The sequence below is a fragment of the Chiloscyllium plagiosum genome, chromosome 28 (genome assembly GCF_004010195.1).
Source record: "Chiloscyllium plagiosum isolate BGI_BamShark_2017 chromosome 28, ASM401019v2, whole genome shotgun sequence".
Lineage (NCBI taxonomy): Eukaryota > Metazoa > Chordata > Chondrichthyes > Orectolobiformes > Hemiscylliidae > Chiloscyllium > Chiloscyllium plagiosum.
This window is the reverse complement of record NC_057737.1, coordinates 3,651,062-3,678,566: the sequence shown is the minus strand read 5'-3', so window position 1 is coordinate 3,678,566 and position 27,505 is coordinate 3,651,062. Positions and strand designations below refer to the sequence as shown.

The 27,505-nt window shown below is 41.9% G+C and overlaps 1 protein-coding gene across 3 annotated transcripts in view; it reads right to left on the bottom strand.

Moving 5' to 3' along the window:
* The window catches only part of bcas3 (BCAS3 microtubule associated cell migration factor), a 1,214,579-nt gene that overhangs the window by 554,913 nt on the left and 632,161 nt on the right, over positions 1-27,505 (bottom strand). For 2 of the 3 annotated variants that reach the window (XM_043718098.1, XM_043718095.1), the window contains exon 17: positions 3,405-3,449. The exons of the other annotated variant lie outside the window; for it this stretch is intronic. In XM_043718098.1, coding sequence (XP_043574033.1) covers positions 3,405-3,449 — 45 coding nt within the window. The remainder of the gene's footprint in view (positions 1-3,404; positions 3,450-27,505) is intronic. 3 annotated transcript variants of the gene reach the window in all.

Here is a 27,505-nt window from a genome sequence, read left to right as displayed (position 1 = left end):
ACCTTACCATTAAGTGTATAAGTCCTGCTAAGATTTGCTTTCCCAAAATGCAGCACCTCGCATTTATCTAAATTAAACTCCATCTGGATAGTAGTAACAGGATAGGTCAGAGTCAGCATGGATTTATGAAGGGGAAATCATGCTTGACTAATCTTCTGGAATTTTTTGAGAGTGTAACTCTGAAGATGGATGAGGGAGATCCAGTAGATGTAGTGTACCTGGACTTTCAGAAAGCTTTTGATAAAGTCCCACATAGGAGGTTAGTGAGCAAAATTAGGGCACATGGTACTGGGGGCAAAGTACTGGCTTGGATTGACTAGTAGGGATCAGCTTTTGACAATATATATTAATGATATAGAAGATGGTATTAGTAATAACATTAACAAATTTGCTGATGGTACTAAGCTGGGTGGCAGGGTGAAATGTGAGGAGGATGTTAGGAGATTACAGGGTGACTTGGACAGGTTAGGTGAGTGGTCAGATGCATGGCAGATGCAGTTTAATGTGGATAAATGTATGGTTATCCTTTTTGGTGGCAAGAACAGGAAGGAAGATTACTATCTCAATGGAATCAATTTAGGTGGGGCAGTACAAAGAGATTTGGGTGTTCTTGTACACCAGTCAATGAAGGTAAGCATGCAGGTACAGCAGGTAGTGAAGGCGGCTAATAGCATGCTGGCCTTCATAACAAGAGGAATTGAGCATAGAAGCAAAGAGGTTCCCCTGCAGCTGTACAGGGCCCTGGTGAGACCACACCTGGAGTACTGTGTGCAGTTCTGGTCTCCAAATTTGAGGAAAGACATTCTGGCTATTGAGGGAGTGCAGCGTAGGTTCACGAGGTCAATTCCTGGTTTGGCGGGACTACCTTACGCTGAAAGACTAGAGTGACTGGGCTTGTATACCCTTGAGTTTAGAAGACTGAGAGGGGATCTGATTGAGACACATAAGATTATTAAAGGATTGAACACTCTGGAGGAAGGAAGCATGTTTCCGCTGATGGGTGAGTGCCGAACCAGAGGACACAGCTTAAAAATACGGGGTAGACCATTTAGAACAGAGATAAGGAGAAACATCTTCACCCAGCGAGTGGTGGGTTTGTGGAATGCTCTGCCCCAGAGGGCAGTGGAGGCTCAGTCTCTGGATTCATTTAAGAAAGAGTTGGATAGAGCTCTCAAAGATAGTGGAATCAAGGGGAGGCAGTGATACATCTTCTGCACTTGCAGGGAAAGGTGACATGCAGATGTAGGGACATGTTGGGAGTGAAGGAGGATTGGTCGGTCCTTGCGGAAAGCTGACATGGGAGAGGAGGAGAATATGTGTCTGGTGCTGGCATCCTGGTGGAAGTGGTGGAAATGGAAGTTAATGATCATCTGGATGTGGATGCTAGTAGGATGGTAGGTGAGGACAAAGCAGACTCTATCACTGTTGTGGGAGGGAAAAGTGGGGGTGAGGGCTGAAGTGTGGGAGATAGGTTGTACCCAACTAAGGGCCCTATAAATTAAGGTGCTGGGGAATGCTCAGTTGAGGAAAAAGGTCGGGCAACTGACTGTGCGGAGTTTGCACATTCTCCCCTGTCTGCGTGGGTTTCCTCCGGGTGCTCCGGTTTCGTCCACAGTCAAAAATGTGCAGGTTAGGTAGATTGGCCACGCTAAATTGCCCATAGTGTTAGGTGCATTAGTCAGAGGGAAATGGGTCTGGGTGGGTTACTCTTCGGAGGGTCGGTGTGGACTTGTTGGGTCAAAGGGCCTGTTTCCACACTGTAGGAAATCTAATCTAATCTAATTTTAGAGACCCCCTTATCGAAGTTGGCATCATCAGAGTAGACATGATGGAAATGGAGGAAGATGGAGAATGGAATAGAGTCTATTCAGGAAGCAAGCTGTGAAGACATAAAATCAAGGTAATTGCTGGAGTCCACGGGTTTGTAGTTGATATTGGTGGCCAGCCTGTCCCCAGAAATAGAAACAGAGATATGGGTGAGAGCAGGGTGAACCAGAAAGAGAAACCAGATAAACTTTTCCAATTCCAGATGAGAGAGAGAGGCAGCACTGATGATGTCATTGATATACCAGAGAAAGACTTCTGGGTGGGAGCTGGAATCGGACTGGAGGGGGGGGGGGGGGTGTATAAAGGAATTGCACATCCATGTTAAAGAGGATGCAGCTGGAGCCTGCAAACTGGAAATTCTGAAACTGATATAAAGTGTCATAGGAATTGTAGGTGTAAGTGGGAGAGGACAGGATGAGGAGAGAAAAGATCGAAATGAAATAGGAAAAGATTAGTTCTGTGGGGCAGGAGCAGGCAGAAACAATGTGTCTGTTGGGGAAGACCTGTCTAAGGATTTTGAGAAGGAAGTAGAAGCGGGCTGTTTGGGGTTGGGAGACCATGAGCTTTGAGGTAGTGCAGGGGAGATCATCAGATGAAATAAGGTTAGTGACCATTGCAAATACAGTGGCCTGATGTTCTATGGTGGGGTCATGGCCCGGGGGTGATAGGAGGAGGTATCTGAGAGCTGGTGTTCAGCCTCTTCAACATAGGAGTCAGTACACAAGACAACAACAGCACCACTCTTGTTGGCAGGCTTAAATACAAAGTCAGTGTTGGATTTGAAATATTTGAAGCAACAGTGCAGAGGAGTTTTAATCCATAGCTAGTCCATGTTCCAGGAGAGTTTGATGAGATAACGTAAAGGGGCTTTAATCTAACCTATGCTGTATCTATCCTGGGAGCATACAGTGAGATAACATAGAGGGAGCTTTGCTCTGTATCTAACTCAAGTAGCACCTGCTCTAGACAACTATGAAACTCACATTAATGAGTGTGCAGGAATGGAATTAATGCTAGTAGGTAGCACTGGATTAATTCTTGGAGGGAGTTTGAAACCAATGTGCTGAGCCTCCCTGGTACTGGAGAAAAGGTTTAGACATCAGAAAGGAGATGGCAGGGAATTTAAAAAACTGGAAAATTCAGAGTTACGCAACAGGATTAAAATCAAAGACAAAAATTAGGTGATAAATGCATGTTCTAAGACCATAACTAGATTGTGGGACTATGTAGTTACATAACATGGTATTCAGCACGCACTAACAATTCATATTGACATCAAAAGCACCACAAAATAGCCAATTCCAGAAAAAGCAAATGTAAAGAGGCTGCTTAAAACTTTTGTATTTTCATGAGTGCCTTCTTGTAATTTGCACATTCTGTTCCAATTTTGCATTACTCTTCAACCATGCCTGCAGCTGTTTCTGGTTGCTTGGTGCCTGTATCTATAGAGTAGCCCATGCAAATGCTTCATACAAGGGAGAAGAAAAATGAGGAAGAAAATGTTGACTTCATTAACTGAAGCAATGCCATACAGATGATGCAGTGGAGGCATGCTGGAATTATTTCTGGGAACTCACCATGGAGCTTTTAGGGAAAAACATCCTGCCCCAAACAGGTAAGGTCTTCCGTAAGTTGGGGGGGGGGGTGGGGGGAGAAAGATAAAAAAAAGAATTAATCCAACAATCAAAAGAAAATGTATCTCAAATAAGGACCAATCTGAAGTAATATTTTGGTCACATTCTCATCTCATTGAGTCGCAATGAATAGGAAGAAGTGCAGATACTGAAAAAGTGCAGGAAATTGCACCTTTTTTTGGTCAGCAGATGACTTGACAGTCTCCAAACCAACTGAATGAGAAGTTCACACTGGGAGGGTTAATTCAAAATGTAATCCAGAGGTCAAGCTAATCCTCTGGGGACATAGGTTCAATCCCTGGCACCTGGTAGAATTTAAATTCAATTAATAAATCCAGAATATAAAGTTGCCTTAGTAATGGTGACTATTAAATTATCATTGATTAGTATTTAGACAACTGTTTCACAAATGCTGTTTACTGAAGGAAATCTGCTATCTTTACCCAGTCTGGCCTACATGTGACTCTCAAACAGAAAAATGTTTAACTTGTAACTGCCCTCTGAAATGGCCAAGCAAGCCATTCATGATGACCAACAAATGCTAGCCTTTCTGGACGTGTCTATGTCCCATCAAAAAATGAAAAAAAAATTACTAGGCCCTTTTGTCACGACTCACAGATCAACTTGAAATGTTCATGGTTATCTTCAATTTCCAGACGTATGCTGTACAATTCCAGAATTTTCTGCTTTTATTTCATTAAAATCTGTTTCCGTTACCACACCATTGGTTTACAATTTTAAAAATGAAAAGTATACACCATGTACAAGATAATGATTCACCTTTGGATATGTCATGTTGTATTTACATTTCCAAGTGCACTGTAAACTGAGCCTGTCACAGAAGAAATAGTATCTGAGAGTAGTACAAGCTGTGTTGTTGATCGAGAAGTCAGTGTTTAGAGAGTCCAATAGTCTGTTCTCATGATGGTGATGTCAGTGTTTGTATAAAGTTTGCATCTCTGATGAGTGCAACAATGGTAGAAATTCAATGTACTCCTGTATACAAACGTTATATAATATATAGAGATTGTTTTGTGATTATATTGCCTCTCTATAAATGACTCAGTATTGTGACCTATTATCAAAAAGTTCCAGAGGAAGGCAACTGGAAGACATCTAATAACTGGAGAAAACGTCAGAAAGCTTCAGCACAAAGGGGCTTTGGGGTACTTGTGCACAAAACACAGAAAGCTAGCACACAGGTGTAGCAAGTAATCAGCAAGGCTAATAGAATGTTAGTCCTTATTTCAAGAGCGTGGATGTACCAGAATAGGGAAATCAACTGTACAAGGGCTTGGTGACAACACATCTGGAGTATTGGGAGCAGTTTTGCTCACTTTATTTAAGGAAATATATTTCATTTGAGATGAATTACAGACAGTTCACAAGAATGAGCCCTGGTATGGAAGGATTTGTCTTATGAGCAAAGACTAAACAGATCAATGGAGTTTAGAAGAATGTGAGGTGATCTAATTGAAACATGTAGGATTCTTAAAGGGCTTGACAGGGTAAATGCGAAGAGGATGTTTCCTCTCGTGGGAGCTTCTAAAGGGGTAGCATTTTAAGACTGAAATGAGGAGGAATTTCTTCTCAGTGTTGTGAGTCAATAGACAATAGACAATAGGTGCAGGAGTAGGCCATTCTGCCCTTCGAGCCTGCACCACCATTCATTATGATCATGGCTGATCATCCTCAATCAGTATCCTGTTCCTGCCTTATCTCCATAACCCTTGATTTCACTATCCTTGAGAGCTCTATGCTATTTTTTTTAAACGAATCCAGAGACTGGGCCTCCACTGCCTTCTGGGGCAGAGTACATCACACACCCACCACTCTCTGGGTGAAGAAGTTTCTCCTCATCTCTGACCTAAATGGCCTACCCCTTATTTTTAAGCTGTGTCCTCTGGTTCGGGACTCACCCATCAGCGGAAACATGTTTCTGCCTCCAGATTGTCCAACCCTTTAATAATCTTATACGTCTCAATCAGATCCCCTCTCAGTCTTCTAAACTCAAGGGTATACAAGCCCAGTCGCTCCAATCTTTCAACATAAGATAGTCCTGTCATTCCAGGAATTGACCTTGTGAACCTACGCTGCACTCCCTCAATAGCCAGAATGTCTTTCCTCAAATTGGAGACCAGAACTGCACACAGTACTCCAGGTGTGGTCTCACCAGGGCCCTGTACAGCTGCAGGAGAACCTCTTTGCTTCTATACTCAATCCCTCTTGTTATGAAGGCCAGCATGCGATTAGCCGCCTTCACTACCTGCTGTACCTGCATGCTTACCTTCATTGACTGGTGTACAAGAACACCCAGATCTCTTTGTACTGCCCCTTTATCTAACTTGACTCCATTTAGGTAGTAATCTTCCTTCCTGTTCTTGCCACCAAAGAGGATAACCATACATTTATCCACATTAAACTGCATTTGCCATGCATCTGTCCACTCACCTAACCTGTCCAGGTCACCCTGTAATCTCCTAACATCCTCCTCACATTTCACCCTGCCACCCAGCTTTGTATCATAAGCAATTTTGCTAATGTTACTATTAATACCATCTTCTATATCATTAATATATATTGTAAAAAGCTGCGGTCCCAGCACTGATCCCTGCGGTACCCCACTGGTCACTGCCTGCCATTCCGAAAGGGAGCCGTTTATCACTACTCTTTGTTTCCTGTCAGCCAACCAATTTTCAATCCAAGCCAGTACTTTGCCCCCAATACCATGCGCCCTAATTTTGCTCACTAACCTCCTATGTGGGACTTTATCAAAGGCTTTCTGAAAGTCCAGGTACACGACACTACGAATCTATCGAACTCTGGAAAATAATCACCAATGCATCCACGATTTCTAGAGCCACCTCCTTCAGTACCCTGGGATGTAGACCGTCAGGCCCCAGGGACTTATCAGCCTTCAGACCTAACAGTCTCTCCAACACCAATTCCTGGCAAATATAAATTCCCTTAAGTTCAGGTCCTTCAGCCACTGTTACCTCAGGGAGATTGCTTGTGTTTTCCCCAGTGAACACAGATCTGAAGTACCAATTCAATTCTTCTGCCATTTCTTTGTTCCCCGTAATATATTCCCCTGTTTCTGTCTTCAAGGGCCCAATTTTAGTCTTAACCATTTTTTTGCCTTTCACATACCTAAAAAAGCTTTTACTATCCTCCTTTATATTTTTAGCCATTTTACCTTCGTTCCTCATTTTTTCTCTGTGTGTTTCCTTCTTAGTAATACTCTGTTGTTCTTTAAAAGCTTCCCAGTCCTCCGTTTTCTCACTTATCTTTGCTATGTTATACTTTTTCTCTTTTGACTTTATATGTTTCTTAACTTTCCTCGTCAGTCACAGCCATCCCTGCCTCCTCATAGGATCTTTCTTCCTTTTTGGAGTCTTTGGAACTCCTTGTCACAGAGAGCAATGGAGGCATAAACATACATGTAGAAGATAGGAGCAGGAATAGGCCATTCAACCCGATGAGTCTGCTCTGCCATTCAACATGGTCATGTGTGATCATCAAGCTCAATATCCAAAGCCTGCGCTCCCACCACAGCCCTTTATCCCTTTAGCCATGAACTAAATCTACTTCCTTCTTGAAAGCAAGAATGTTTTAGATTCAACCACTTTCCGTGGTAGTGAATTCTACAGGCTCATCACTCTGTGTAAAGAACTCTCTCCTCATCTCAATCCTAAAAGACTTACTCCACATTTACTCCATCATCCCTGTTCTGGATTCCCTCACCGATTGGGAACATGCTTCCTGCATCTGTTTAGTTCTGTTAGAACCTGTTTAGTTCTGTTAGAATTTTATAGGTTTCTATGAGATGCTCCTTCAATCTTCTAAACACCAGTGAATACTGAAATAACTCCACAGAGGCCTGTATCCTGTCAACAAGTCACCCTTTATTTACATGTGTATAGTACTTGACACTGATCTGCCTTCCTCAGGTCCAGCTCTCAGAGTAAACAGAACCTCTGATACTCCTGTTTTTTATCTGTCAGCCTGGGTTCCCTGATTGGACCATGGAACTCATATTCTATGAGGTCCACCTGGTCGATTTTGTTACAATCACGACAAATACAATTCTAACTGACCCAATCTGTCCCATGTCGGTCTTGCCTTGCCACAAATCAATTTGGTGAACCTTCACTGAACTTCCTCTCTCGCAAGAACATCCTTCCTCAGACAAGGAAATAAAAACTACGTAGAATATTCTAGATGTGGTTTCACAAATGCCCTGTGTAATTGCAACAAGACATTCTTGTTCCTATACGCGAATCCTCTCGTTATGGAAGCCAATATGTAGTTTGTCTTCTTTACTGCCCACTGTACCTGCATGGTTTTAGCAACTAGTGCACAAGAACTCCCAGGTCTCATTGCACATTGCCCTCTTTCAATTTGCAGCCATTCAAACAATAATCTGCCTTCCTATTTTTGCTACCAAAGTGGATAACCTCATATTTATCCACATTGTAGTACATCTTCTATGCATTTGCCGGCTCACTCAGCCTGTCCAAATCATGCTGCAACATCTCTGCATCTTCCTTACAACACATTCTTTCACCCAGCTTTGTGTCATTTGCACATTTTGAGATGTTTCATTCCAGTTTCCTCATCTAAATCATCAACATATACTGTGAACAGTTGGGGTCCTAGGACTGATTTTATTTTAGATTAGATTACTTACAGTGTGGAAACTGGCCCTTCGGCCCAACAAGTCCACACCGACCCGCCGAAGCGTAACCCACCCAGACCCATTCCCCTATGTTTACCCCTTCACCTAACACTACGGGCAATTTAGCATGGCCAATTCACCAAACCAGAAGACACAGTTTAAAAATACGGGATAGACCATTTAGGACAGAGATGAGGAGAAACTTCTTCACCCAGAGGGTGGTGGCTGTGTGGAATGTTCTGCGCCAGAGGGCAGTGAGGCCCAGTCTCTGGATTCATTTAAGAAAGAGTTGGATTGTGGAATCAAGGGTTATGGAGATAAGGCAGGAACAGGATACTGATTAAGGATGATCAGCCATGATCATATTGAATGGTGGTGCAGGCTCGAAGGGCAGAGTGGCCTACTCCTGCACCTATTGTCTATTATTGTCTAACCTGCACATTTTTGGGCTGTGGGAGGAAACTGGAGGAAACCCACGCAGACACGGGGAGAATGTGCAAACTCCACACGGTCAGTCGCCTGAGGCGGGAAATGAACCCGGGCGCTGTGAGGCAGCAGTGCTAACCACTGTGCCACCGTGCCACTCGTGATCTCTATGGTATCCCACTAGTGGCTACATGCCTTTCAGAAAAAGCCCTATTTATTCCTACTCATTGTTTATTTTCCGCTGACCAGTTTTCTATTCATGTCAATACACTACGCCCAAACCCATTCACTTTAATTTTACACGTTAATCACTTACATGGGACTTTGTTGAAAGCCTTATAAAAGTCAAAATAAACCACATCACTGGTTCCCCATGATCAACTCTACCAATTACATCCTCAAAGGATTCCAGGAAGTTTGTCAAGCATGATGTAGATCCATGCTAACTATGTCTGCTTCTACCACTGTTTTCTAAGTACTCTGGTATAAAATCCTTGGTAATGGACTGTAGCATCCTCCCTACTACTGACTTCAGACTCACTGCTCTATAATTCCCTGTTTTCTATCTGTCTCCATTTTGAGGTAGTGCGGTTACATTAGTTACCCTCTAATCTGTAGGAACTGTTCCAGAGTTTAAATAATCTTGGAGGATGACCACCATTGCATCCACTAAGTCACTTCCATAAGTACACCGGATGTAGATTATCCAGTCCTGGGGATTTATCAGCCATCAATCCATCAACGTCTCCAACACCATTTCTCTACTAATACATATTTGCTTCAGTTAGTCCCTCTCACTGAATCCTGTGTTCCCCACCTTTTTTGGTATTTTATTTATGTCCTCCTTTGTGAATACAGATACAAAGTTTGAACTTAGTTTGTCAGCCACTTCTTTCTTCCTCATTATAAATATCTCCTGTTCCTGACTCTAAGAGCTGAAAATGTGTTGCTGGAAAAGCGCAGCAGGTCAGGCAGCATCCAAGGAACAGGAAAATCGACGTTTCGGGCATAAGCCCTTCGCTGCCTGACCTGCTGCGTGTTACAATCACGACAAATACAATTCTAACTGACCCAATCTGTCCCATGTCGGTCTTGCCTTGCCACAAATCAATTTGGTGAACCTTCACTGAACTTCCTCTCTCGCAAGAACATCCTTCCTCAGACAAGGAAATAAAAACTACGTAGAATATTCTAGATGTGGTTTCACAAATGCCCTGTGTAATTGCAACAAGACATTCTTGTTCCTATACGCGAATCCTCTCGTTATGGAAGCCAATATGTAGTTTGTCTTCTTTACTGCCCACTGTACCTGCATGATTTTAGCAACTGGTACACAAGAACTCCCAGGTCTCATTGCACATGTCAGGGTGAAAGGGTGAAAGGGAAGGCTGGTAGGTATAGGGAATGCTGGATGACTAGAGAAATTGAGGGTTTGGTTAAGAAAAAGAAGGAAGCATATGTAAAGTATAGACAGGATAGATCGAGTGAATCCTTAGAAGAGTATAAAAGAAGTAGGAGTATACCTCAGAGGGAAATCAGGAGGGCAAAAAGGAGACATGAGATAGCTTTGGCAAATAAAATTAAGGAGAATCCAAAGAGAATCCAACTAGGGAGAGAATAGGGCCCCTCAAAGATCAGCAAGGCGACCTTTGTATGGAGCCGCAGAAAATGGGGGAGATACTAAATGAGTATTTTGCATCAGTATTTACTGTCGAAAAGGATATGGAAAATATAGACTGTAGGGAAATAGATGGTGACATCTTGCAAAATGTCCAGATTTCAGGGGAGCAAGTGCTGGATGTCTTGAATTAGGTAAAGGTGGATAAATCCCCAGGACCTAATCAGGTGTATCCTAGACCTCTGTGAAAAGTGAGAGAAGTGATTGCTGGGCCTCTTGCTGAGATATTTGTATCATCGATAGTCACAGGTGAGGTGCCTGAAGACTGGAGGTTGGCTAACGAGATGCCACAGTTTAAGAAAGGTGGTAAGGACAAGCCAATGAACTACAGACCAATGAGCCTGACCTTGGTGGTGGGCAAGTTGTTGGAGGGATTCCTGAGGGACAGGATGTACATATATTTGGAAAAGCAAGGACTGATTAGGAAAAGTCAACATGGCTTTGAGTGTGGGAAATCATGTCTCACAAACTTGACTGAGTTTTTGAAGACATAACAAAGAGGATTGATGAGAGCAGAGTAGCAGATGTGACCTATATGGACTTCAGTAAGGCGTTCGACAAAGTTCCCCATGGGAGATTCATTAGCAAGGTTAGATCTCACAGAATACGGGGGAACTAGCCATTTGGATACAGAACTGGCTCAAAGGTAGAAGACAGAGGGTGGTGGTGGAGGTTTGTTTTTCAGACTGGAGGCCTGTGACCAGTGGAGTGCCACAAGGATCAGTGCCGGGTCCTGTATTTTTTGTCATTTACATAAATGTTTTGGATGTGAGCATAAGAGGTACAATTAGTAAGTTTGCAGATAACACCAAAATTGGAGATGCAGTGGACTGTGAAGATGGTTACCTCAGATTACAACAGGATCTGGACCAGATGGGCCAATGGGCTGAGAAGTGGCAGATGGAGTTTAATTCAGATAAATGTGAGGTGCTGCATTTTGGGAAAGCAAATCTTAGCAGGACTTATGCACTTCATGGAAAGGTCCTAGGGAGTGTTGCTGAACAAAGAAACCTTGGAGTGCAGGTTCACAGCTCCTTGAAAGTGGAGTTGCAGGTAGATAGGATAGTGAAGAAGGCATTTGGTATGTTTTCCTTTATTGGTCAGAGTATTGAGTACAGGAGTTGGGAGGTCATATTGTGGCTGTACAGGGCATTGGTTAGGCCACTGTTGGAATATTGTGTGCAATTCTGGTCTCCTTCCTATGGGAAAGATGTGAAACTTGAAAGGGTTCAGAAAAGATTTACAAGGATGGAGGATTTGAGCTACAGGGAGAGGCTGAACAGGCTGGGCTGTTTTCCCTGGAGCATCGGAGGCCGAGGGGTGACCATATAAAGATTTACAAAATTATGAGGGGGATGGGTAGAGTAAATAGGCAAAGTCTTTTCCCTGGGGTTGGGGAGTCCAGAACTAGAGGGCATAGATTTAGGGTGAGAGGGGAAAGATATAAAAGAGACCTACAGAGCAACCTTTTCACGCAGAGGGTGGTACGTGTATGGAATGAGCTGCCAGAGGAAGTGGTGGAGGCTGGTACAATTGCAACACTTAAGAGGTATTTGGATGGGTATATGAATAGGAAGGGTTTGGAGGGATAAGGGCCGGGTGCTGGCAGGTGGGACTAGATTGGGTTGGGATATCTGGTCGGCATGGACGGGTTGGACCAAAGGGTCTGTTTCCATGCTGTACATCTCTATGACTCTATGATTCTATTCCCCTCTTTCAATTTGCAACCATTCAAACAATAATCTGCCTTCCTATTTTTGCTACCAAAGTGGATAACCTCATATTTATCCACATTGTAGTACATCTTCTACGCATTTGCCGGCTCACTCAGCCTGTCCAAATCATGCTGCAACATCTCTGCATCTTCCTTACACCACATTCTTTCACCCAGCTTTGTGTCATTTGCACATTTTGAGATGTTTCATTCCAGTTTCCTCATCTAAATCATTAACATATACTGTGAACAGTTGGGGTCCTAGGACTGATCTCTATGGTATCCCACTAGTGGCTGCATGCCTTTCAGAAAAAGCCCTATTTATTCCTACTCATTGTTTATTTTCCGCTGACCAGTTTTCTATTCATGTCAATACACTACGCCCAAACCCATTCACTTTAATTTTACACGTTAATCACTTACATGGGACTTTGTTGAAAGCCTTATAAAAGTCAAAATAAACCACATCACTGGTTCCCCATGATCAACTCTACCAATTACATCCTCAAAGGTATCCAGGAAGTTTGTCAAGCATGATGTAGATCCATGCTAACTATGTCTGGTTCTACCACTGTTTTCTAAGTACTCTGGTATAAAATCCTTGATGAATGACTGTTAAGAAACATATCAGCTATCATTGAATGTCAGGGCAGACTCAATCACGCAATTGGCCTAATTCTGCTTTTATGAATTACTGTCTTATGTTCTAATTGAGTAAGAAATGGAAAGACTTTTTTACTCAGAGGGTTGTTAGGATTTTGAATGCGCTGCCTGGAAGAGTGGTGGAGGTGGATTCAACAGGAGGTTTAAAAAGAAGCTTGATATGTATGTGATGAATTTAGAGGTTTATGGAGATAAGGCTGGGTAATGGGACTACTTGGGTAGCTTTTTCTGGATCTGGTACAGATAGAATGAACCAAATGACCTCCTTCTGCACTGTAAAACACTATGATCCTATTAGTTGTTACCAACTTTTTCTCTTTACACACATATAGAATTTTTTAGTCAGATCTTATCTTCCCCACATGCTTACTCTTCTACCCTATTTTCCATTTCTTAATCATTGCCTGGTCCTCCTTTGTTGACTTCTAAACTGTTCTCAAGCCTGAAATCTACTGCTTTTTCTTGCCAATTTGTATGCCTCCTTTTTGCATCTAATACTATCACTAACTTACTTCATAAACCATGGTTTGACTACCGTTCGCTTTGTACTCCTGTGCTGGACTGGAATAAACAATTTTTGTACTTCACCCATTTGCTCTTTGAATGTTTGTCATTGCCTATCCACTATCATTCCTTTCAGTAACATTTCCCAATCCTTCATAATCAACTCACGCCTCATACTATCATTGTTTCCCTTATTAAGATTCAGGACCCTAGTCACAGAGTCAACTTCCTCACTTTTCATCTTCATGAAGAATTTTGACAGAATCTTTCAGCATATTTAAGGCTGAGATAGATAGGTTCTTGATCAGCATGGAAATAAGAGTTATGGGGAAAAGACAGGAAAGTGGATGTGAGGAATATCCGAATGAACGGTAGAGCAGGCTTGAAGGGCCGACAACCTATGTTTGCTCTTATTTCCTATGGTCTTATTGTATTATATATTGGATTCTGCAACAATTGTACAGCTGGAATCATTAATGTATTATGAATGCAGTCGACAATGAAAAACTTCTTATCCTGTCCAATAAAGAAAATCTCTGAAGTATTTTGGCCAGGCTGCAAGCTCAAATGTTATGCCAAACTACTTTTTTATTGAATAGACCTTTCCCTCAGTTTCTTCAGCTTGAGTCTGGCTTCTCCACAAAACTACTACAAAAACACTGCTACATTGATCCTTTTAAAGAAGTTTAAACTGTTTTCTTGACAGGATATTTCCAAAGTGAATGTGAAATCAAAATGTAAAAAACATCATGGTTAGGAAAACTTAAAGACTTCAAATTGTTATTGGGGGATTTGTGAGTTCTGTTTATAGTGGAGACTGGGTGAGTGGGTTGGGGAGTGACTAGAGAAATAGGTGATGTGAGATCAAAGAGTTGGGGGCTAGGTTTAAGGGTCCTCTTATTCATCTCCAGAAATGGGTGGCATACTTAAACTGAACCAAGTTTTTTTAATATAGCCCACTTTGTCCCATAATTCAGATAGAAGAAAGTGAGGTCTGCAGATGCTGGAGATCAGAGCTGAAAAATGTGTTGCTGGAAAAGCGCAGCAGGTCAGGCAGCATCCAAGGCTCAGGAGAATTGACGTTTCGGGCATAAGCCCTTCTTCAGGAATCTTTTGCTTCAGAGCCGAGGAGATGACCTGGGGGGTGCAGTGAGAGAGGGACTCACTGAAATCCTTGTAGAGGGAGGAAGAGAGCTTCTTCAAGGGAGGCATCCTTGCAAGAGGATTCGCAGTAGGTTAAAATCAACTAGGAAAAAGTGAGGACTGCAGATGCTGGAGATCAGAGCTGAAAAATGTGTTGCTGGAAAAGCGCAGCAGGTCAGGCAGCATCCAAGGAGCAGGAGAATCGACGTTTCGGGCATAAGCCTGAAGAAGGGCTTATGCCCATAATCCAGATACCATATTTGAAAACTACCAGCAAAGAGGCAGGATTGCGACGTTGACAAATTCCCTGATTCTGAATACCTACAGCAAAAATGAAAAATTGGCCTGAATTGTCTGAACTGAGAAGCAAGCTTGCAGGGCTGCATGGTCCACTGATGTTCCTGTTTCTCATGTTCCTCAGCAATCAAAAAAATTAAGTAACGGCTGTTGGTTAAAAACTAAGATGCATAATCAAATAACACCCCTTAATATGAACATTGCGCTTGTAAAAATCAGCTTCAAGTGATTCTTAGGCAAGGCTCTAATCTTATGTTCACTTGACAATTATAAACTATTCAAGCTTAACAATTCTGGTTTATGATGTTTGCTAATATGCTCAATTCAATTATTATCCTAGAATAACTCCAGGGTATCTATTATTTCTTTTTAATCAAAAGGTAACAATGAACTTTCAAACCTGGTAGTGAGGAAGTTGAATCATTAACCTTAACCAAGTTTCGCATCTGCTTGCACTTGTCACAAATTTTATTACTGTGGGCAAAGCACATGGTCAGACACAAGTAAGGGACTTAATCTTGTCATGGAAGATCATAGAATCCCAACAGTGTGGAAGCAATCCATTCAGCCCATGAAGTCCACACCGACTTTCCGAAGAGCAGCCCACCCCCTTAACCTAACCGAGATACTCTGCATTTCCCATGGCTGACCCACCTAGCATATACATCCCTGGATGCTATGGGCAATTCAGCATGGCCAATCCACCCAGCATGCACATCTCTGGACTGTAGGAGGAAGCCAGAGCACCCAGAGGAAACCAATGCAGACACAAGGAGAACGTGCAAACTTCACAAGGTTGGAATTGAACCCGAGTCCCTGACACTGTGAGGCAGTAGACACTCCAATTGCTGGGGAAACTGGGGAACTTTTGTGTGATGGCTCAAATGTGTCAGATAATAAAGGAACAGCATCAAAATTAAGCTGTTAACAATGGGACTTCCTTCTTTCTTCCTAAATCTACACTTTCGTAGGCAAAATGCAAAAATATTAATTTAAACAATTAATTCTCCTCAGAGAAACTAACTATCCCAAATATGGACAGAAATCCAATTAACAGGTGAAACATGTCTGTTCAAAATTTGTTGAGAATATTAAGTGACAGCCTTTGCATCAGTCCGAGTGGCAGTAATTCTTAGTGGATGTAATTTTTAACCAAAATACGATTATGAAACATCAGCATTAAATATAACATTATCTGTCAATAATTCATCTGTCCCTGACCATTGAAGTTTATTATTTATTTAAGTCAGTTTCTGTCTTAGGTCAACCCATATTTGGAAAACTAAGGGTTGCCAGGATACAAGAATCTACTAACTAAATCTTCACTTTCTGATGCTGCCTCATATGAAGTTCTCTGCTGCAAATGTACAGCACAGTGCAGTACAGTGGCTCAGTGGTTAGCACTGCTGCCTCACAGCACCAGGGACCTGGGTTTAATTCCAGCCCTCAGGCGACTGTCTGGAGTTTGTACACTCTCCCGTGTCTGTATGGGTTTCCGCCACAATCCAAAGATGTACAGGTTAGGTGGATTGGCCAGGCTAAATTGCCGATAGTGTTCAGGAATGTGTCGATCAGGGATAAATGTAGGGGAATGGGTCTGGGTGGGTTACTCTTCGGAGGGTTGGTGTGGAATTGTTGGGCCAAATGGCCTGTTTTCACACTGTAGGGATTCTATGATTATGGATTTTTGGCTCAGGGCAAGTTGTACTGAGTTTTTGGAAGCATTTCCATCGTAAGGCCAAGCAGTATTTCTGGCTATGTCTTACCTTGACAACCTATCCCATTCATTTGGAGTCCATTGCATTTGATTGTAGCCCCATTTTACCAGGTGGAGCTCTGAGAATGATTTGTCTCTCAGCAGATACCTGCTGAACAACCAGAATCAGTGGCCCACCATCTTTTTAAAATTAGCTGACCCCTTCATTTACAACTCCATCCTGCCTAGTCCCCTCCAACCTTTGGAAGTTGATGCCAAGGAGGATCAAGTTGCATCTGGCAAGAAGACTCTCAGCATGTCTGGCTCATCTGACACAAAAGCCCCACCCAAGTGAATCACCAGGGCAGATAGGCTCCACTGCTGAGCAGGATCCCTCAAACCCAGTTTTTGGAACCAGGGGTACACTAAGATATTGTGGGAAGAAGGAGAAGAAGAACGCTTATCAAATAACCTTTGGTCACACAGATTTGACATTATGTTGTACATTATTTGGCAGTTTTCTAAATGGCACTGCATGGACTTTAAATTTGGTTGTTTGTCTCCCATTGCAGCACCAAAGATAATTGTGTCAGCATTTTGTGTAATTTCATGGCCACACAGGCTGTACCATGGATTAATGTCTGTTTTTGAGTCTACAATTGCATCTGGAAGCAAGAAGAACAAGGCATTTGCAGGGCAATCCCTTCTGCTGAGACCATTGCCCCTTGTTCTACAACATCCTTATTCTTCCCCTGGTCTCTATGTCCATAAATACTAGTGTGAATTAGGTGGTAATGAAGTCTGGAGTATAGAGGTGTACAATAAACAAGTGCAAAAGCGTTTGGAGGGCCAGAGATTAGGGAGTCTACAGTACAATGCTTGGGTCTGTGTAATGATATTTTCCATTGAAACCCTCACATTGGTCAGTATTGAAGACCCCTCCCTTACAGGTTGAGTTACTTGTCAACCTCCCCACTCCAAGTGCTGTTACAGCTATTTTCTTCCCCATTTTGAAGGGATCACCCAATTGAATCACTTTAGATTTCCAGAACAATGGAAGGCTCTTCACTAGCAGCTTCCAGACTCTGGCTTGAAGTGTCAGTGAGACCTCAAATATCCAAATCCCTTTTTTAGTACCTCTTCCCATAAGCCTAATTGGTTTTGCTCCCAACCCATCCACATGAGACTGCACTTGTCCATCTTTACCAATCAGCCCCTGGTATAATAGCTGACCATGTCAAATGTGACCAGGTCACTCACTGTTCCCCTCTTGGAGCCAGAGTGCTCATGGTCATGGAAGAACACCCTCCCACATGACTCCATTTCCATCCCTGCTGTACCATTCCCCCTATTTAGATACTGTTGTGTGAGACTGATGTAGTGCACTGATCTAAAGCAATAGCTAACTATTTAGCCCATTATTTCTGTGCAGTTTTCTGAACATGTTGACTTCGTGCCAAAATCTTGCTTATTACCCATAATCCTTCTCATTGTTTCTACTTAAATGATCATCCAAAACCCTTCTGAATATCTCAGTTGAACCTGCCTCCACCACACTTTCAGGCATTGCATTCCAAATCCGAGCCATTTGCTGTGAGAAAAGACTTTTCTCACCCCATATGAGCTTGTTTTGTGGGATACCTTAATATTGCACCATAGTTCTCAACCCTTGTATCCATGTGAATAATATGTTTCCATCTACTATGGATTTTAGCAATGTCTATTAAATCTACCCACAACCATCTCCTCTCCAAGGAAAACAATCCCAACTTCCCAAATCTATCCTCAATTGAAGTTTTCATCCTTGGTATCAGTCCCATGAACATTTTCTGCACACCGTCTAATGCATTAAATATTTCATAAAGTGTGGCACCCAGAACTGTACACAACACTCCAGCTGAGATCTAACTAGTGTAAGTTCAGCATAACCTCACAGCTGCTGTATTCTACATTCCTATGACTAAAGTCTAGAACACTACTTTTATTAAAAGCTCTCTCTACTTGACCTGCCACCTTTAATGACTTATGCATTTGTACACCCACATTTCTCTGCTGCCTTTAGGAATAGTAGCCTTTATTTTATGTTGTCCCTCTTATTTTTGAACCAAAGTGTTTTACCTCACACTTCACAGTATTGAACTTCATCTACCAACTCCATTAACGTGTCAATGTCTTCTTGAATTTTTGTATTGTCTATAATACATAACAAGGATAATCTCTATCATGCTATGGTGGCACTACCACACTGCTGAATGGAATAAACTTCAAACACATCTAGCAATTCAGGACTGCATATCCATGAGATGCAATGGGGAATAAGCTGCAGCAGAATTGTTTTCAAATATAATCTGTAACTTCATGGCCTGGCACAAACTCTATTCTACCATTACCAGCAGGCCAGGGATCAATCCTCGCTCAATGAAATGGGCAGGAGGATATGAGAGACAGAAACATAATAGAGAGATATAAACTATGCCACAACACAACACCTCAGATCTAAACTCAGCAGTTCTGCTACATTCAGTTGTGCATGATGGTAGACAATTAATACATCAGTGGTGGATGAGGCTCCACAAACATCCCAATTTTTAATAATGGAGGACCCCAGCATATCAGTGCAAACCAAAAGGCTAAAGTATTTGCACCCATTTTCAGTCAGAAGAGCCAAGTGAATAATCCATCCTGGTCTCATCCTGAGGTGTCCAGGATCACAAATATCAGTCTTCAGCCAATTTGGTTTACTCCATATGATATCAAGAAAAGGCTGAAATTACTTTAGGTCACAACTGCTATGAGTTTTGGCAACATTCCAACAATAGTGCAGATGACGTACTCCAAAGCTAACCGTGCACCTTCCCAAAATGTTCAACTTAGTTGGAACTAGGTATGTCCAGGTAAGTCTAGTCCACAAAAAGCATGACAAATCTACAAGTCTATGTTCAGACTAAACTGAACAGCCATGTTTCACACATGCTGATCGTCATGCTGATGTACTCGTTTCTGCTTCTGGAAATTCGTCTAGCAGAAAAAAAGTTAGATGGAACACTACTCTTAATCATCAGTAAAACAATGGATGGTACCATTAAAAGTGCTATCAAGGAGCACCTTTATAACAATAACCTGCTCATTGATGCTCAGTTTGTGTTTCAAAGAACAGTACAGCATAATACAGGCCCTAAGGCCATCGATGCCAGCCTTTTATCCTAGTTAAAGATCAGACTAACCTACATATCCTTCATTAAACTGTCTTCCATGTGCCTATCCAAGAGTCACTTAAATGTCTCTCATGCATCTGACTCTACTACCACTGCTGGCAGTGCATTCCATGCACCCACACTCTCTGTGTAAAGAACCTACCTCTGACATTTCCCCTAAACCTTCCTCCAATTACCTTGAAATTATGGCCCCTCGTGATAGACATTTCCAACATGGGAAAAAAAAATCTCTGGATATCCACTCCATCTATGCCTCTCAACATCTTGTACACCTCTATCAAGACACCTCATCCTTTTTCGCTCCAATAAGAAAAGCCCTAGCTTCCTCAACCTTTCTTCATAAGACATGCCCTCCAGTCCAGGCAGCATCCTGGTAAATCTCCTCTGCACCCTCACTAAAATTTCCACATCTTTCCTATAACGAGGCAACCAGAACTGACTCAATATTCCAAGTGTGTTATAACCAGGGCTCTATACAGTTGCAGCATAATCCTGTGGCTCTTAAACTCAATCTCCCTGCTAATGAAAGCAAACACCACACACCTTCTTAACAACCCTATCAACTTGGATGGCAACTTTGAGAGATCTATGGGCTTGGACCCCAAGATCCCTCTGTTTCTCCACACTGACAAGAATCCTGCCTTTAATCCTGTATTCTGCATTCAAATTCAACCTTCTAAAATGAACCATTTCACACTTGTCCAGGTCGAACTCCATCTGCCACTTATCAGCCCAATTCTGCATCCTGTCAATGTCCCATTGCAACCTACAACAGCCCTCCACACTATCCACAACTCCACCAACCATCTTGTCATCAGCAAATTTACTAACCAAGCCTTCCACTTCCTCATCAAAGTTATTTATAAAAATCACAATGAGTAGAGGTCGCAGAACCGATCCTTGTGGAACACCACTGGTCACCGAACTCCAGGCTGAATACTTTCAATCAACGCCATCCTCTGTCTTCTATGGGCCAGCCAATTCTGGACCCAAACAGCCAAATTTCCTTGTAAACCATGCCTCCTTACTTTCTGAATCAGTCTACCATGGGGAACCTAATCAAACGTCTTGCTAAAATCCATGTACACCAAATCCACTGCTCTACCTTCATCAATGTGTGTTGTCACATCCTCAAAGAATTCAATCAGGTTTGTGAGGCATGACCTGCCCCTCACAAAGCCATGCTGACTATCTCTTATCAAACAATGGTTTTGCATGTAATCATAAATCCTGTCTCTCAGAATCCTCTCTAAACCTTGCCCAGCACTGATGTAAGACTGACTAGTCTGTAATTCCCAGGATCATCCCTATTCCCTTTCTTGAACAAGGGAATAACATTTGCTATCCTTCAATCATCTGGCACTACTCCAGTGGACAGTGAGGATGCAAAGATCATCGCCAAAGGCACAGCAATCTCTTCCCTCGCTTCCTGGAATAACCTTGGGTATATCCCATCTGGCCCAGGGAATTTATCTATCCTTAGATTTTTCAAAATGTTTAGCACATCCTCCTTCCTAACATCAACCTGTTCTAGCATATCAGTCTGTTTCATGCTGTCCTCAGAAAGATCAAGGTTCCTCTCAGTAGTGAATGCTGAAGCAAAGAATTCATTCAGGACCTCCCCTACCTCTTCTGACTCTTGGCACAAGTCCCCTCCGCTATCCCTGATTGGCCCTCCCCTCATTCTGGCCATTGTCTTGTTCCTCACATAAGTGTAGAATGCCTTAGGGTTTTCTTTAATCCTACCTGCTAAAGCTTTGTCATACCCCTCTCTAGCTCTCCTAAATCCATTTTTCAGTTTCTTCCTGGCTACCTTGTAACCCTCTAAAGCCTCCTCAACCTTAAGTAAGCTTCCTTCTTCCTCTTGACTAGATCTTCCACATCTCTTGTCACCCACAGTTGTTTCAACCGACCATCTCTTCCTTGCCTCAGTGGGATAAACCGGTCCAGCAGTATCAGCAAGTGTTTCCTAAACAATCTCCACATTTCTATTGTGCATTTCCCTGAGAACATCTGTTTCTAATAGCATTGTAATTTCCCCCTCCCCCGATTAAATACTTTCCCATACCGTCAGCTCCTAACCCTCTCCACGAGGTCATGGAGTTGAGATCACTATCACCAAAATGTTCTCCCACCTAGAGATCTGACACCTGGCAAAGTTTGTTGCCAAGCACAAAGTTCAATATGGCCTCCCCTCTACTCATCCTATCTACATATTGTGTCAGGAACCCTTCCCGGGCACACCTGACAAAAACTGCTCCATCCAAACTATTTGAACTAAGTAGGTTCTAATCAACATTAGGGAAGTTAAAGTCACCCATGACAACAACCCTGTTACTTCTGCACTTTTCCAAAATCTGGCTCCTAATCTGCTCCACCGTGTCTCTGTTGCTACTGGGGGGCCTGTAGAAAACTCCCAATGCAGTGACTGCTCCTTTCCTGTTTCTGACTTCCACCTGTACTGATTCTGTAGATAAACCATCCTCGACGATCTCCCTTTCTGCAGCTGTGATGTTACCCCTGATTTGCAATTCCACTCCTCCACGTCTTTCATCTCTCCCTGTACTCCTTTTGAAACATCTAAACCCTGGAACATCCAACAACCATTCCTGTCCCTATGATATCCAAGTGTCTGTAATGGCCACAACATCATTGTTCCAAGTACTGATTTATGCTCTGAGTTCATCACCTTTATTCCTGATACTTCTTGCATTAAAATAGAGACACTTTAACCCATCACACTGACTGCACCTTTGCCCTATCAAGTGTCTAACCCTTCTCACAGACTATCTGCACGCTGTATCTGGCTGTTCACTACTGTTCACTTTCATCAGGGCCTCTTAGCCCCTGATGTCATTACAGCATTGGTCCAAAAATGCACAAAAGACAGAACTCAAGACAGGCAATAAGGGTGCCTGCCCTTGACATCAAGGCACCAGTTGGCTGAGTTTGGCATCAAGAATTCCTTGAAAAATTGGAGTCAGTGGGAAGTGGGTGAAAAGTCTCTGGTAGGTGAAAAGTCTCTGCTCGGTGAAAGTGACCCCAGCAAATGCTGGAGATCAGAGTCAAAAAGTGTGCCGCTGGAAAAGCAGAGCAGGTCAGGCAGCATCCAAGCAGCAGGAAAGTCGACGTTTCAGGAATAAGGCCTTCATCAGGAATGTGGCGGGGGATGGTGGTGGTGGTGCAGGTTTTGGTGTCGTATCACAGGGTACTGTTCTAGGTCCAATTATCTTCAGCTGCTTCATAATGATCTCCCCTCCGCTATAAGGTTGGAGATGAGGATGTTCACTGATGATTGCACAATGTCCACTACAGTTCGCAAATCCTCAGATACAGAAACAGGCAACATCCAATGCAGCAAAACCTGGACAACATATAAGCTTGGGCTGATAAGTGACAAATTCACACCACTCAAGTGCCAGGCAATAAACATGTCCAAAAAGAGACTGCCTAACTATCACCCATTGACATTTAATGGCATTACCTTTCCCGAATGCCTCACTATTAATTTCCTGGGGATTACCATTGACCAGAAACTCAACTGGATCAGCCATATAAATGCAGTAACAACAAGAGCAGTTCATAGACTGGGAATTTTAGAGCAAATAACTCTCCTCCTGACTCTTCAAAGTCTAGCCACCATCCAGAAGACACAAGTCAAAGGTGTGATGGAATACTTTTCACTTGTCTGGATGAATGCAGCTCCAACAACACTCAAGAAGTTTCACACCATTTAGGATAAAGCAACACACTTGGCTGGCATCCTATCTAACACCTTCAACATTCACTCCCTCCACCACCGACACATAATGGCAGCAAAATGTACTTTCTACATATTACTATCTATAAAATGTGATGCTACAATTTTTCTAGGCTCCTTCAATGGCATTTTCCAAATTCGCAACCTCCACCACCTGGAAAGAGAAGGGCAGCAGGGATAGGGGAGCGCTACCACTTGCAAGTTCCTCATCAATTCACACACTGTGCTGAACAATATATTGTTCCTTTCACTGTCACTGGGAGAAAATCCAAAACTCCACCTGCAACAGTACCATGAGTGTATCTACATCTGAAGGACAGTAATGCTGTAAGAAGGCAGATCTCTACCACTTTCTCAAGGGCAATTAGAAATAGGCAATAAAAGCAGGTCTAGCTAGCAACTCACAACCTTTGCTGTAATTTTTAAAAAGTTGAAAAGATTTTAAGAAAATGTGTCCCAGCTTTTAGGAATTAACATTATATTGAATTAGTTATGGAGCAAGAGGTTAAAACCACTCTTTGTCTCGGACTTACAGCTAGCTGACAGACCACAACTACTCTTCTGTCTATCTCCATGACTCAGTTGTTACAGAAATGAGTAGATAAATCATACAGTTATTCCAGAGTCGATCTCCACTGTATGATGAGCTGATCTCAGCTGACTTAGTAGGTGGGGCACTGCAACTGGATAAAGCCAAGAAAAAAAAAGCCACATTTTCATTCTTAAGTGTTATCCAGTAATGTTTGTTGAAAATGCATATAGACAGATGATGGATCTGCACAGTATCAGTCTGTTCAATTATGTTAACTATTAAGGCTCAGATATATAAATGAAATCTTCCATATATAAAGCATCTTTCAGGACATCAAGATCTCACAAAGTATTTTTTGAAATATAGTCAATATTTTAGCTCAGTTGGCCGCCTTGTTGGTTTGTAGAGCAGTGTGATGCCAGGGTTCAATTCCCATCACCGGTTAGAGATTACCATGAAGGGCTTTCTTTCTCAACCTCATCCCGTGCCTGAGATTTAGTAGTCCACCAGTTCCTTCTCTCTGATAAGAGACCCCTATGGTCTGGTAAGACTATGGTGACACAACAACAAAACAATAAAAGAAATGCTGCAACCAATTTGCACACAACAAGCTTCAACAAACAGTAATGAATTAATGAGCTCATAATATGTTTTACTAACATTAATTGAGGGATTAATATTGACCAGAACACAAGGGAGAACTCTGTTACTCTTTGTAAAGAGAATGACATGAATTTTGTGATGTGCACTTCAAGGTAAAGACAGAACATCCATTTAATAATTCATTTAAAAGAGATTATCTCAGAGAACAATATTCATTCAGTATAGTTGCCATAGATTTGGGATGGAACACAAAATGTTTTGACCCAGAGGATTCTTTTCAGGGATAAAGTGACCATATCAATAGCAATGTGGATACAAAGACACTGAGTTCCCACAATTCAACCAAAACAAGACAACTTTTCTGGCAGAAGAAGGAAATGTATGGTTCTCAACATCTCAATATCTGATGTTAGATCACCATTCAGTCAGACTGAAAAATTATCCATTAATAAGGTGTAAAAGTGAAAATTCAAAAATTTAATTCTTTAAAATTATAAACAAGGAATAAATTAAAATATATTTTTAAGTAGCTGAAATCACTTCATTGATTGAGATATCAAGCTGTTGAGGCATCCTCTATCTGTGTGACTGATCTGTGATTAGTAAGTTAAACAGCTGGACACAAAGAGCCTTGAACCCCGAGAGCACTGTCTTAAAGCTACTGATCATACAGGTGTAATTACATCTGTTTTATGCACCTGGAAGTAAGTGTTGAAACATCTGATGAAGACACCCTACATATTCATTGCTTCAAAGCCTCACAACCATTAGTACCAAAGCAATAGTTCTATTCCCATTGCATTGTACAACAGCTAGCCAGATTGCCTCTGTCTGTGATGGTAATTGTATTGTGCTGTGATACACTTTTGGTGGGGAGAAACAAGCAGAATTGTAAATGCTCTCATTAATATTCAAAAGATAAGATTGCAACTTATACATGACATATGACTACCAAGATGAAGGAAATAAGATAGATTTACTTCCTATATTATTGTCATGCCTTTTTCTGTAAACATTGACTTCTATGGGCTAAAGTATGAACTGTAGCTTCATCATCATAATCGTGTTACAAGGTAATTTTGACATGGAAAGAGCACAGTCAGTTCATGGAGTCTGATCCAGCTCACTGCAGGCTAATCCAGTCACCTTCATTTACTGCCTTCTTTCCATACCCCATTAGGTATGTGTTGAGTTACCATTCAATTTCCTTTCGAAACCACTGAACATTGCCACATCTACTACCCTCATGGACAGCAAATTCCAAGTTATTACTACTCAATACATTAAAAAAATTCTTCCTTACCACCATTCCCATCCTTTGTTAAACAACTTACATCTGTGTCTCCTTTAGTTATGATGCCAGCTGATGTTATTTCTGGACAAGTCAGATCCCAAACAGAAGGTTAAGGTGTGGCGAAAGTATACTCTCTGTAATCCCAGAACGCTCTTTTAAAATTGAAAAGAAATAAAACAGAATTTGTCTAGTACCCAAAACACCCAATCCACCCCAGAGCCCTATAACGATTCAGATTAACCTGTTTAATTTGTACTCAACATCCCCATTGATGAAGTCAACTAATGTCGAGAATGCAGGAGTCAGGATGAATAATTAGAGCTGAGAAACAAGGTTTATGGAGCTTTGAGACAACTCATCAATATTAGAAATTCAAGTACTCCAAAAACAAAGTTGAAGATTATACAAACAAAATTGCACTATTGGCAAATGGGTTCATTCTTAGATTCTTGAATAGCTGTTATATCCTTACTAGATCAGGAAGATTACAGCGTGCTTTGTATTCCAGATTTAGATTCATTTGGACCAAATACAATGGTATACATCTAATTTTATAAGTTCAATGCCTTGTTATGCATCCCAACATTCTGTTTATCCTTTTAGCAGCACTATATTGAAGGTATTAGTAAATCGTCCACTAAAACTTCAAGCTCTCTCTCCAACAACTATATTCCCACTTAGCATATAATATACATCATCCTTCCTTCTGATAAATCTCATAACCTTATGCTTCGCTGTATTAAAATGCCTGTTCTTCTTCCTCTATGATTAAGGTTATAATGATTTTTTTCAATTTGTGCCTATTCATAATCATTGATTGCTGCTGCTTCCAATTTGTTATTGTTTTCCTCTAAAATAGTTATAAAAATATAAATAACAGCAGCCCCACACTAACACTGGGGTCTTCCACTGGTAAATGACTGTCAACAAAATAGCTGCCCTGATCTAATACTCACCAACAATTTCCAAATCTATTTTAATACATTATGATCCTCTGTTTCTATGATGTTCTATATAATAGATCCAAAGTCCCAATACATAGGATATGTGGAAATGTATCAAGTCTGTACCACAAAAATAAACGACAATCATTCCCAGTTTCCAGCACTAGGCCCACAACCTTGAATGTTATGACACTTCATGTGTTCATCCAAGAACTCTTAATGGATGTTAGCTTTCCCAACTCAACCATACTCCAAGTCAGTGCATTCCAGAACACCACCCACTGGGTGAAAACATTTTGACTCAAATCCCCTCTGAGACACCTGCATTTCACTTTAAAATTACATCCCCTTGTTATTCGCCCTTTAATGGCCAATTTCTATTCACCCTGTCCATGACCCTCATAAACTTATACAGCTCTATCAGGTGTCCCCTTAACCTTCTGTGATCCAAAAAAAACCCGAGCTTATCCAGTCTCTCTTTATAGCTGAAATTTGTCATCTCAGGGACCATCCTGTTAAGTCTCCTTGGCACACCCTCCAGTGCAATCATATTCTTCCAATTGAGTAGTGACCAGAACTGCACACAGTACTCCAGCTGTGGCCTAACCAAACGTGTTTACAGTTCCAACATGAGCATCCTGCTCTACCAATCTATGCCATAACTGATTAAAGCTGAAAATGTGTTGCTGGAAAAGCGCAGCAAGTCAGGCAGCATCCAAGGAACAAGAGAATCGACGTTTCGGGCATAAGCCCTTCTGCAGGAATGAGGAAAGTGTGTCCAGCAGGCTAAGATAAAAGGTAGGGAGGAGGGACTTGGGGGAGGGGTGTTGGAATTGTGATAGGTGGAGGGAGGCCAAGGTGAGGGCGATAGGTCGGAGTGGGGGTGGGGGCGGAGAG